Genomic DNA, 13625 nt, shown 5'->3' on the forward strand with positions numbered 1-13625 from the left:
TTTTTTCAGATCTAAAAAAGAGGACATGTCTGGGAAAAAGAGGACATATGGTCACCCAATGTTACGTTATTTGATTGCTTGTTTGTTTGTCATTGCATCTCAAATGCCATGGACTGAAAAAAATCCAGAATCTGAAAGGCTGGAGTCTGAGTAAAAATGCATCCGAGTCCATTAAAATTGGACTTGTAATTCGGACTCAAGTCCTAGTCCAAACTCGAGTACCCCAGCTCTATAACTTACTAAATAATATACATTGTCCACTTCTTAAAATGTCCATGAAAAAATGTCACATGATTCCCATGAATGCATTCGAAAAACAACCTGAGAGCAATGTTGAGATCTGATCTAACATGATGATTTCACAGCTGAACTCCTCTATCCATTGCTTAACGTTGACCACATTTATATGCGCGATTAAGGTTATTATCTGGTTAAGATATGTTAAATGCTAATAATAAAACATGCTTGTTCATTCCAGCTACTCTCTTCTGGAAAAACTAGAGAGGCTTGCTCTTGCCATGTATTCCACTGCATTTAGTTAATCTTGCTTATGTAATTTAACTAAATAATGCATTTATGTTCTCTACATTAAAATACATGTGCACAATATCAGCCTTGAGTGCACCGTAAAACATTCTAATAGACTTACTGGGCTTTCACCTATTTTTGGGGCAATATCAATAAATTCTCATTTCTTTAAATGTATGTATTTGTATTTATTATTCACTGCAAAATATGTGCTTGACAGTTCACAATTGCTTCTGCCTCCAGAATTAAATTGATTGTTTTAGCAGGTATTAATGTCAAAAATATGAGAAGCATCCACAGTTATCAACATATTTCACAGTTAATGTAGCCTAAATATTTAGCTTAAACTGGTTAAAGAAATATCATATAATTAAATAATAAAAGCCAAATAATAATTATAATAATAATAACTAGTCAGGTACATTTCCTGAAGAAAATGTGAGTGGTGCCTTCTATGGCAAAATTTGTCACCACATCCCATCAACTCCCATCAAGTTGAAAGAGGCCACCCCCATGACATTAGGATGTTCTGGTGCAAAGATATTGGTGTTGTTCCATGGTTGCTTGGGTGTTCCACCTTGTTGCTAGGGAGCTACCAGGATGATACTCAACAGGCTCCTTGCCAGCCTGAGTCAAATAAACCAACCCGGAAGTGTCTACAATGCTCTGGTGCAGAAACATGTGTTTTGCTACTTAGTTGCTAGGGTCAGCCCATGTGGTTGCTAGACAGTTGCCAGGGTGATACTAAGAAGGCTGCTTGCTGCCCTGAGTCATACAAGCCAACAATGAAGTCTCTACGACATTCTGATCCTGAGATCTAAGTGATTTTGAATGGAGGTCAATGGGGTTTGGTTGCTTGGGTGCTCTAAATAGATGTTAGGGTATGGCAAAGTAGTTAACATGATTATACTTGAAGACTGATAGCTCACCCAAATAAAACAAGCCAACTCTCATGTCTCTAGGACATACTGATCCGAAGATATCACACTCAGCCATTTTGAATGCAAGTCAATTGGTCTGGTTGCTTGGGTGCTCTAAATGGTTGCTAGGGTGTGGCTAAGTAGTTTGCATGATGATAATTGAAGACTGATAGCTCACCCAAATAAAACAAGTCAACTCTCATGTCTCTAGGACATTTTGATCAGAAGATATCACTCTCAGCCATTTTGAACAGAAGTAATTAGGGCTGATTGCTAGGTGCTCTAAATCATTGCTAGAGTGTGGTTAGCCAGTGACCAGAGTGATTCTTATTTGCTGCTTACTAAACTGACTCAAAAGAGCCAATCCCAAAGTGTCTACAACATTCTGTTCTGAAGATATCCTTCTTCATAAGGATATCTTCATAAGGTGCCATAAATGGTTGTAAGGGCCTGGCTATGCCATTTCCAAGATGATAATTAAAGACTGATTGGTAGCCCTAGTGAAATGAGCCCCCATGTCTCTATGACATTCTGATTGGGAGACATGTTCTCACAAACTTCAGTGTCTTGTCATAGTAGGAAATTATCAATTGTTTTCATGGGCGAGACCCTTGCCATAGTATGCCTATGGGGCATACTCATGTAATGCTCCAAAATTGTTTGCTAGGCCGTACGAAATGAGCCCACCTACATGTTTCTATGAAATTCTGATCCGGTGATTTGATCCATCAAAGTTCGTCGCATTGCAAAGTGTATGGGATTTTTCAGGAAGTTTTTTTGCCTCCCAGGGGTGCACCGTATCCCCAATCCCTTAGAAAAGTCATAGCACAGGTGTCATAAATAGGCCAGTCGATTTGACAATGCATTTGTGGGTATATGACAAAAACGATGCAGAGCGATGCAACCTGTCTGTTTATCCTATTGATATTAAGTGCCAGCCAAGAGTCATTTGATTCTTTTCCCATCCAGCCACACCAAATTGACTATATGACTTTTTAAACAAATTATTGGAATGCATATAACCAGTGAAAATGTGAGAATGTACACATTGACACAGTGATTAGAAATTATGTCTCTTTTTCCTTTGTACCCTATACTGTAGATATGCCTTCTTGGTCTCTCTCTCGCTCTCAGACACATACTCTCTCCCTTCCAGCTATGCTCTTTTGTCTAAATAGAATAACTGACAAATGTTATGTTTATTTTTGTGATTTCCACAGGTTGCATTTCCTGGTCTTCCATACAGAGGAGGTGCATGATGTTTTACGGATCTGGGATGGACCTCAGGATGGAGGTGTGCTCTTGAGAGAGCTGAGTGGCTCAACACTTCCTCCAGACCTCCACAGCACCTTTAACTCAGTCAGCCTGCAGTTCACAACTGACTTCTTCACCAGCAAGCAGGGTTTTGCTCTGCAGTTCTCAGGTATGTGTTTTTTGCATGTGTTCTCCCTTTCTGTGCTTGGCATATTTAATTATATGTTTATGCTCAAAGTTGTTAATAACAGTGGACCGTCACCATTGAATTTTCCTTTCCTTTGTGATAAAGTTTATGAAATGAGCTTTAACTTTAACCAAGGAGGTCTATAATACTTGGAGAAAACTATCCGGCCCATTCATCTCAATGGCAGTTGCTCGGCTGGCGCATGATCCCTTGGAAGTATGCCATTTGAAATCCGCCATCTTGCTCATGTACTCAGAACTTGTTGAGCGAGTCACAGGAAAACAGTGTTATCCAATTACAAAGTAATTTGTTACTGTAATCAAGTTACTTTTTAGTCATAAAGTACTTTAATTTAAATCAGATCACAGTTACTGACTTTCAATTAATTTAATTACTTTTAAGTATATTATGGGGTTGTGCTTATTTCTAATAGATTGTTTATGTAGAATACATGAATTATGGCCCCTTAACGAGTCATTGGAGAATTGTGAGGTGCTGAACATATGACTTGTGTGTAACAATGAACAAGAAAGAAATATATAGATATTATTTTTAATTTGTTTAACAGAAAAGCGTTTTAAAAAGTAATTTAAAAGTAAAGTAATCTCATTAAAGATTTTGAAAAATAATTTGTAATTTGAAGTGGATTGCTATCTTTGAGTAGCTTTTCCAACACTTCAGGAAAGTGACGTCATGGCATCGCTGAATTGCTGAGGGCACCACATAAAATCGCACTCCCCCAAGCCCTTCACGATCAGTTATACTAATCTGTGACCTGAAAAGCGGCAGACAGTGAAACACATAAGTCCATTCGACATGTTCACACAAGAACCCTCCAAAAATGGGTAATGGTAAAACATCTATAATAATATAATAAAAAAAGTATCCATTACCATGTACACAGGAATTGTGTATAAAAGTTAACATCTACAGAAGACAGGACAACAGAGAAACGCTTTCCTAGGGCTTCTCACAAGGCCTCTTAAAGCTCCCAACCTACAGCTCCCTTCACTGAAAATAACTGACACCCATTAAGCCAAGGTTTATGTGCTTCTGTCTGCTGTCAGCCTGTAACCAGGGTAACCATCCCCGCCCACCTCCATCACCCATCACTACAACCACAGTGTCCTGGTTTTCTGCATGTTACCTTAGAGCCTCAAAAAGATCATTATGCATCAGGTCTAAGGTATTTCTGTTCCAAAGCTTCACATTTTACTTTTAAAACAGCCCATCTAAGCTAAAGCATTTTTGAGAGACTGGAGATGCAGATCCCTTGATAAATAAATTAGTGTATGTAGATGATTGCAGACTGGAGCTTTTCTTCAGCTGCTCTGCATTCATAGAACACTAAACACAAGCCTGTCTGTTCTTGTAGAGGTGTGAGGTCTGCAGGTGGTATTTAATCCTTGTTTGAATGGCAGTTATAGTAGACAGTGGTCCTCACAACTGAAAAGATGACTGCTTTAAGTCTTTGCGGTTGTCCATACTTTGGTGATGCATGGCCATATAAAATGTCAGGTATTTTGCTGTGGAGTCTGCATAAGTGTAGGCTCAGCAAAAGTGTGCATCAAGGGTGCACAGCATGTATAGTATCCTTCAGAAACATAAGATGACAGATGCAACACCCTATTGTCTCTTGGACTTCACGGACAGGTGCAAGCAATTTTGCAATTTCACAAGAATGCAAATACACATTAAGTATGCTATTTGGGTAAGGGCCCTGATGTTGCATATTGGAAATGGACTTTCAATCTCTCAAACTAGGATATTATGATTACAATTTTTGTGTTATGTTTAGTGTATTTTACCTACTCTATACTGGATGTTATTCTTTTCCTAGTTTCAACTGCCACTTCCTGTAATGATCCTGGCATTCCAACCAATGGCACTCGCGTTGGAGACAGCCGAGAGCCAGGGGATCGTGTGCTGTTTCAGTGCGATCCTGGATACATCCTACAGGGGGCGACCAAGATCACCTGTACTGAGATCAACAACCGTTTCTTCTGGCAGCCTGATCCACCCATTTGTTCTGGTATGATAAATTATTAGGCCCAAATTATAAGTAACCATTCCAGTCCTACAGTAACACTTTGTTTCTGCTGTGATGTATTGATCTTACTGCAACCATTTAACTCTGTCCCATAGAGAAAATTATTAATGAAGCAACATCCAATGGACAGGGGCAGATCTAGCAATTTTTTTTTAATGGGGTGCCAAGGGGGTGGCATCACTAAAGCGAGCGCCCATGCATATTTTGTATGGATTAAGGTACCGAGCTCCTTTGCTACGAGTACTAGTTCATTAACTGGAGTCTCTATCAAATTATAAATGTCCATACATTTGTGATACAAATGCATTTCCACAGGATCCACATAGTAAAAAAATTTTAAACTGATTTTGGTGAAAAAGTAAAATAAAATAAATAAAATAATAGAAATACAATAATTATATAAATCTTGTTTTCCATTTAAAAATGTCTACAAATCCTTAAAACAAGTTACATTTACTTGAGAAGCAACATATAAGATATTTAGAGAATGTATCTTAAATATACAGTAAATGTATTTTGTATACAAGTGTATTTTTTTCACTTGGTTATAATTCTGTGAGTTTATTAAATACAATATATACTTATATTCAAGATCTATTCTCTAAAAGAAAGTCTAATTATCTTATATGTTGCTTCACATGTGAATGCATCTTTTTTAAAGGATTTTTAGATATTTTAAAATATTTGTATTTTTAATATTATATTCAACATTCTCAGATAAAAAAAAAATGTCTTCTGCACAATATCTGCTAAAGAAAATGCACGTTGTTTTAAAGGAGTTTTAGATATTTATTTTGGAAAACAAGCCAAAACAAAAACAAATCAAAAATGTATTTTGTTGCTGCGTATAATGGGGCGTAGACCACCCTCTCTCACCTTTCTGTTCACTTCAATCCAACATTAACTCACTAAGGAACAAACTCTCTCTTATTAATGAAGCTGCGAATTGCCAATTTCCAAAATGCACAGTGACATACAATATATTATGATTCAATAAGTCACGAGCCATCATATTATAATCTAGCTGCATTAAGCGTGCACAATTCAGGGATGAGCGTCCCCGCCAAAGTGTGCATCAGCCCGGTGCAGTTTTAATATCTCCCCCTTAGATCAGGACATTCGTGCAAGTCATAGAAGAGGTGCTGACTGCAAAGAGAAATATCAGTTTTGGAGTTTGTAGTTATTAACATGATTTGTTTCCATATTATTTGAACTTTAATAAAGCTATAACACATTAAATATATTTGCATTTAACACGTCCTTTAAAGACGCTCGACATGCAAGTTTTGCTTCAGAGGAGCGGCAGCTCCAGCTCCACTTATTCCACAATGGATATAATTATTTTTGCATTATAATTCTCTCATACTTTGCAATCTACATCACCTGAAACTGTTTGGAAAGCTGTGTAATTCTTCCTCTTCTCAGTCAAGCGTGAGCTGCAGTGCTGCTCTCATGCGTCATTAGAGTTTAATGTGATCTCATGTTATGTTAAATGAGATCAAACGACTATTAGACCATTTTTTATTGTCGACCTTGTCAATAACATCGATGATTCAATCACCCAAATAAATATTTCACATAATAAGTTAATTTAATTTCAACATCAACAATTATCATATAATTTACACATAGTTCAGCACTTTGATTAAGAACATTTCTGATTGAACTAGTGGTAACTTTTTGGCTTTAGTTTTTAGTAATTTTGGATTTTAATTTGCTCAAATATAACTTTTTATTTTAATAAAACAAGATGTCAGTGGATGGTGTTGCACTTAAAAAATGCAACAACAGATGTGGGGAGATGAGAGTATCAGAAACAGACACATTTATTGACATTTCTGTATATGAAAGAACAGCAAACTCCGAAATTCAGACAGCGACAACCACAAATCTCCGCTCCATCAGCGGGATCCCAAAATGAGCCTGAGCGCCCATAAACAAGCAACAGTCATGAACAACAGTCTCCCTTTACACAACCCAGCCATGAAATACTCACTGCGCACCCATCAAAAATCAGCTCACCTGGTTATCCCACACCTGAGAGCGATTAATAGAGAGAAAGATAAGAAGACAACACACACACACACTACATACACACTAAATTCAAAAACACCTTAGAAGGCCGTCACAATGGGGGACATGGAAAAGAGTGCGAACTGCAACAAAAATGCTGACACTAAACAACACTGATAACAGCCGCAATGAACACTTATCATAACATTCAAAATAACACAGATGAAATAGAATCTCCAACTCAAGAACTGGAGATGTTTCATATTTCACAAAGTGATGAGTGGTGGGCTCACCCATCTCAACCTATAACTGACAGAGATGTGTCTAATAATCATTCAGTGAATACTTGGAAGCAACTCAGAATTTCATCTTTTACTTCTTTTTTTCCACGTATTTGTCCATGCGGTCATTGTTGTTGAGGAAATAATCTCATCAACCAGTGAGAGCTCAAACACTCTACATGCAGTGCAATAGTAGGTAGGCAACTGGTCGATGCTGTGATTGGCTGCCGCTGATAACAATCAATGGGTCTGTAGTCATTTGTGCGTTCTGTAAGAGTTAAGGCAGTTTGACATGAATAAACCCCTATACAACAATAATATACTTACATTTATATTTAATACATTTGGATACTTATGCTGGGGTGGCAATGCGTTTCTTAGCATTCCTTTAGATCCGCCCCTGCAAATGGAGGATATATACTTGCTCAGTTGTGTTTATGTCCCAATAATTTTTACTTAAAAACATCACATATGCATTTGATGTTGGATCATCCCACATGAGCACAGGTTTGAATTTTTAAATGTTAAATTTTGTATTGCGTATACTTTACATTGGTTTCCACTACACCAATTTGATAGTTCAATTTTTTGCATTAATAAACTGCATTAAAATCAGATTTTGCTTGCTCCCAATAAGGAAACATAAGATGATTCACTACATTGTTGAACATGTGAGATAACAATAGGCCTTGCCTATTATTAGATTATCTATATATATATATATATATATAGAGAGAGAGAGAGAGAGAGAGAGAGAGAGAGAGAGAGAGAGAGAGAGAGAATATGTAGTGTAACAAACACCACTGTATAATTTAACATTATTTCATAATACTACTTGGTTGAAGCGGAGGATTTATTTTTGTTTCGTTTTTTTTGTCTACACTGGGGAGCAAGTGGCTTTAGGGTCTTCCTTGTGTATGGATGTTATTCTTTATAAGGGACAATATAATTCTTCTGAATTTCCTTATAGTTTAAATGATTAATGTTGATTTCATAAAAACAAATTTACAGAATCACAACTTTGAATGGTATGATGTGAGATCTAATTTGAAGAAAGTTCTAGCCTTAGAGGGTCAGATTTTGAAAGTACAAATAGTATTTCCAGTATTTACCTTTTTTTTGATCTGTAAAGTCCCTTTCCCTCCTTTGATTTGCAGCTCCTTGTGGAGGAAATCTGACTGGCCCCAGTGGACTGATCCTGTCCCCTGAATACCCAGAGCCCTACCCTCATGGCAGAGAATGCGACTGGACGGTTACGGTCACTCTTGACCACATCATATCACTCAGCTTCAATCAGTAAGCCAAGTGTCTAAAACAAATGTCCAGCAATAACCAACATTAGACCTGCTGTAGTAGCTACTAATGCATATGGTAGTATCCTGCAATGTCATATTGTACAGTACAATACTTGATAACAATATATGGTCATTCCTCCCTCTAGCTTTAGCCTAGAGCCAAGCTATGACTTTCTGCACATCTATGATGGATCTGATTCTCTCAGCCCATTGCTGGGCAGCTTTTACGGCACAGACGTTCCAGAGCGAATTGAAAGCAGCTCCAACATGCTCTTCCTGGCCTTTCGCAGTGACGCCTCACTCAGCAGCAATGGATTTGTCCTGCAGTACACAGGTATATTACCCCTTGTGGTGGGAGGATTAAGTTACATATATTCCTTGCAGGAACCAACAACAGCTGGTTAGCCACAGGCTGAAAAAAGTAAATGTAACTTATTTTTCACTATAAATTTACACTATATATCTTTCACTATGAAGCTTGATTAAACTACTTCTTAGTAAATAATGATAGAATTATAATTTTTGAGTAAACTATTCCTTAAACTACAATGGAAGAGTGATATTAGGATGACACCTGAATTTTGCATCATCTCTCCCTTTATCTTTGTTCTTAGCCATTTCTTTTTGTAGTGTGCTAAATTCAAACAGAACTTTGAATGTTGTTTTGATCACCCCCTCCTGCTTGTACCACATTCATGCTGTGTATAATTATCGATCCGTAGCACTTCTCGCAGTCGCCTAGAGGAGAATTATAACTTTTCACTTTTCAAATGGAATTTGTAATGATGTGGTCCAGTATTAAACACCATTTACAGAACATGTTTCTACTTAGTTTTTCATGTGGCGAAATCTACACTAGTCTCAACTACAACTACTCTACCTATCAAAAGTTAGGATTTACTTGACTGAATTTACATTTAGTCATTTAGCAGGCACTTTTATCCAAAGCATCTTACAAATAAGGAACATAGCAAGCAATTCGTCATACAAAGTACAACAACATCAACGCTACCAAGCTCTCAATGTTGCTGGAGTAGTATAGGTGCTAGCGCAAACGAAAGAGACAGAGAAAGAGTTTTGTATCTGTGTGTGTACAGTAAGAGCAGTTAGTGTGGATTGGTTAAATGCTCACAGAACAGATGTGTTTTCAGCTGGTTCTTGAATGTTGAGATGGTATCAGCAGATTGTGTGAAAGTTGGAAACTTCATCACTGTGGAACAGAGAAAGTGAAAGAGCATAGACCTGGAGAAGTCTCTAATGTCTCTTATGTTTCTACTTATTTTAAAAGCTTGTTTCAATGCTTGAAATTAGTTTTACAGACAAGTAATTTTGCATATGTTTTATTTACAATTTATTTACAAACCAATTATTTATTTTATTTTATTCTTAAATGGATGAGGAAAACCCACAAATAAATGCCCAGCAAACATGGAAATTCCTAAAATACTGTTGAATACCTCACGAAGTTGGATGAGAGAATGCCAGCAGTGTGCGGAGCTGTAATCTAGGCAAAGATGGCTACTATGAAGAAGCTACAGTACAATATAAGTCTTGATTTATGTATGTATGTATTTGTGAATGTATTTATTAGTCACTACATAATTTCCATTCTTCCATTTGTGTTTTTATTTCTTTCATATTTTTTTTATGACTGTACTACTGTTCTAGAATGTGGAAAGTAGAATTAGTGAAGAATAAGTAGGCGTACCCAAATTGACTGCCATTGCACTTATATGTGTGTTTCCTTCTGTTTACGTTGCTGTAAATGCTTTTAGAAGCTCTGGCAATGAACTCAGAGTGAACCATACTAGAGCATTACCTACTGACTGGAAGGCTGATGACCGCTTTTGGCATGCAGTAGAGAGAGCGTGAGTGCCCTTTACATCATCCTCAGATGGGCTCGGTGAAAAGATGAACAGTATTCTCTCAATCTGTTGTAGCAGATGGACTCAAATTAGTATAAACTAATATTGTGGAAGAAAATCATAAATATATATATTTAGGGAGGCACAGTTGTTGGAATGATCTTCAGGTGCTTTTAACCTCTTTTCAGACCAATCAGCATCTCACAGACACCCAACCGCATCTGATTGGCCTCCAAGGTGCAAGTTGTGTGCCAAGGCTCTACACGCTTGATGGATGGTTATATAAACACCACACACACAGTCCATTGCTTGTACTAAGTATTCCCTACCAGCTCAAACATTTGTCATGTCCAAATGCACAAACACATCCTCACCAACAACAACACACAAACACAAAGGACAGACTGAGTCTTATAAATGGACATCTAAATGGACCTCAAAGTTAACCAAAAATGGAAATGATTTGATAATTTACTCACCTTGTTGTTTCAAACTCATATGGCTTACATTCTTCCATGGAACACAAAATGATATGGTAAGAAGAACGTTAGCCTCAGTTACCATTGACTTTCATTGCATCTTTTTACCACTCAATGAAATTGAATGGTGACTGAGACAAACAGTCTGCCTAAAATGTCCTTTGTGTTCCATAAAAGAAAGAAAGGAATACTAATTTGGGACAACATAAGGGTGAGCAAATGATGACAAAATTTTCATTTTTGAGTTAACTGTTCTCTTAAGGCTATATTATCCATTGCTGCACTCATACTGTCAAAGCAGCAAACAGCAAGGTGTAAGAAAATGAACTTAGTTAAGGACCGTCTGGAACATCGGCCCCAATGAACAGATTGGCATGCCTTTTTTAGCACACTTTAAAGCCATTAAGCATGGCTCCTTAACACAAGAACTGTGGCATGCAATAGCATAGCTACATATAGTATGTATGGACGCAATGTCTCAACAGCAACAATAAATGTGTGAATTTTCTCAACACATTTTTCACTGTGTGATGCGGATGTGTAGGAAGACTGATTGATTTCTAATTTTGGACTGCTGAAGGATGCGGTGTGCTGTACATATGTCCTGCAGGGTGACATACTGTTTTGTGTAGTCAGCAGACCCAATCCAGCTTGGTGTCACATTTAATCTGTCCTACGTCGGGTTGTTCATGCTCCACAGGGCATGTAGGTTGCTGTAGCATATTTTTATATTGTGAATGTGTAGAAGCATCTGTGTGTGCTCATTTAAGCATCTTTGAAATGTATTTATCCACACAAGCACCTCCTCTGTCTTTATTCTTTCATGTTTATCTCTAGGGAGTTCTCAATTACGATTACTATGAGAAACAATCAACATACACTCTTCTTGACTGACCTTTCAAAGTATTTATGGCTATTGATGCTTCCTAACCTGCACTAGACTATCAATCTTACACAAATAGTCATAAATCCTAATCTTCTGCCCTCTCTTTCCATATTTATTCCTCTCACTCTAGTCTTTGTTTTCATCAACAGAAAATCCCAGAGAGTCATGCTTCGAGCCAGGTCTGGTGCGCAATGGAACTCGTGTTGGCACTGAGCTAAAGCTGGGGGCAACTGTCACCTATTACTGTGACAATGGCTATACACTGGAGGGAGACGCCACTCTCACCTGCATCATGGGGGTAGACAGCAAACCCGGATGGAACAAACCAAAGCCTGTTTGCATAGGTAAAACTGCCAATTTCACCTTCATAATTAATTAATAAATTTTTTATTCTGTCTTGATTTTGCTTGTTTTACTCTCCTATTATAAATACTCTGTATTTATTTATTTTGTTTTGCTGGAATAACATACGGGGATAACATCATCAGATTTTGCACAAACTTTTGGTGTCCATGCCAGCTCAATCAGTGCTGCTGATATTGAGTGTTTTTTGTTTTGAAAAAGGGAGATTTGACTCATCTAAAATCCAAAACACTACATATGGTGGTGACCAACAATGCTGGTCTATTCAGTTTCCACGTGTGATCTATTTCAAAGACCTGATGTTTGCCACATATGTTGCTGTTCCCTTTGAGAGTAAGCAGTGGCTCATCTTTGCAGTGTAACCTTGAGGAATACTTTGAACACACTGCAATTTCACTTTGGCAAACACTGGGGACATCAAGCAGGGCAGTGCAGGAATCAGACAAGAAAAGTAATTTAAGGTCATCAGAATGAGGGAACAGAAGAGGAGATGGGGAGAACAGAAAATTAGTCTCTAATGCCTTCTTTCTCTGGCTGTCTGTCTCACTCAGCTCCATGTGGTGGTCAGTATTCTGGGTTGGAGGGGGTAGTGCTCTCCCCTAGTTACCCTGGAAACTACAGTAGTGGGAGGACCTGCCTCTACTCTGTCATTGTACCAAAAGACTATGGTAAGCAGCACATTCACCTACACATGCATTACAAACATTTTACACATACTCAGAATCCCAGATTTTAAATGAGTTCTCAGAGGCTTGGACCTCACTGTAAGTGCACATCTTAAAACCCATAAAACCTGTGCTATTCCTCTTTCTTGGGTAGAGAAGTTCTAGCAGCTGGAGGACCTTTTAATATCCCCATACCTCATATCACCCCAGTAGCCTCTACTTGACCACACAACCTTGCTGATTAATTAATAAAACATGGAGGTCATTAAGCCAATTTGCGGTTCATACCGAGACTGAAATAGCAGATGCAAACATGCTAGTATTTCTCTGGGTCAAGCCAATAGTTGTGAAGCAGAGATAATTAAAGCACAAATTTTTGTAGGCACGGCATAATGGCTTTGAACAGCTGGAGGATAGAGAATGGAGCGACGCAGGGTTTTTAATTTTATGGCTCTTATCTGGAAATTTACTCAACAAAGCACTAGGGTGTATATATGGAAGAAACAGGTGGTTCACAGGTGTGATTAGGTTCTATCATTTACCATTGAATATTCATGGACCCAGTTTCATATTTCATAGTTCTTCAGTAATTATTTCTTTCCCCTTAAAGTGAAATCCTAAAAAAACTTTTACTCGACTTCATCTTGTTACAAACCTGTATGACTTTTTTTCTTTCTTCAGTGAAACACAAAATATGTTATATATAACGTTATCCTCAGTCACCATCAACATTCTGCTTAACATTTCTTTTTGTGTTCCACTGAACAAAGTCATTGTGGACTAACATTTCGGGAGAGCTATGACTTTAACTCGCTCTCTCTCTCTCTCTCTCTCTCTCT

General features: G+C 37.7%; 1 protein-coding gene across 1 annotated transcript in view; it reads left to right on the forward strand.

Moving 5' to 3' along the window:
- Positions 1–13625, forward strand: part of LOC127620393 (CUB and sushi domain-containing protein 2-like) — a 441823-nt gene that overhangs the window by 317915 nt on the left and 110283 nt on the right. The window contains exons 28-33 of the mRNA XM_052093618.1: positions 2669–2871; positions 4730–4921; positions 8391–8529; positions 8675–8862; positions 11908–12102; positions 12673–12789. Coding sequence (XP_051949578.1) covers positions 2669–2871; positions 4730–4921; positions 8391–8529; positions 8675–8862; positions 11908–12102; positions 12673–12789 — 1034 coding nt within the window. The remainder of the gene's footprint in view (positions 1–2668; positions 2872–4729; positions 4922–8390; positions 8530–8674; positions 8863–11907; positions 12103–12672; positions 12790–13625) is intronic.

The sequence above is a fragment of the Xyrauchen texanus genome, chromosome 26 (genome assembly GCF_025860055.1).
Source record: "Xyrauchen texanus isolate HMW12.3.18 chromosome 26, RBS_HiC_50CHRs, whole genome shotgun sequence".
NCBI classification, from domain to species: Eukaryota; Metazoa; Chordata; class Actinopteri; order Cypriniformes; family Catostomidae; genus Xyrauchen; species Xyrauchen texanus.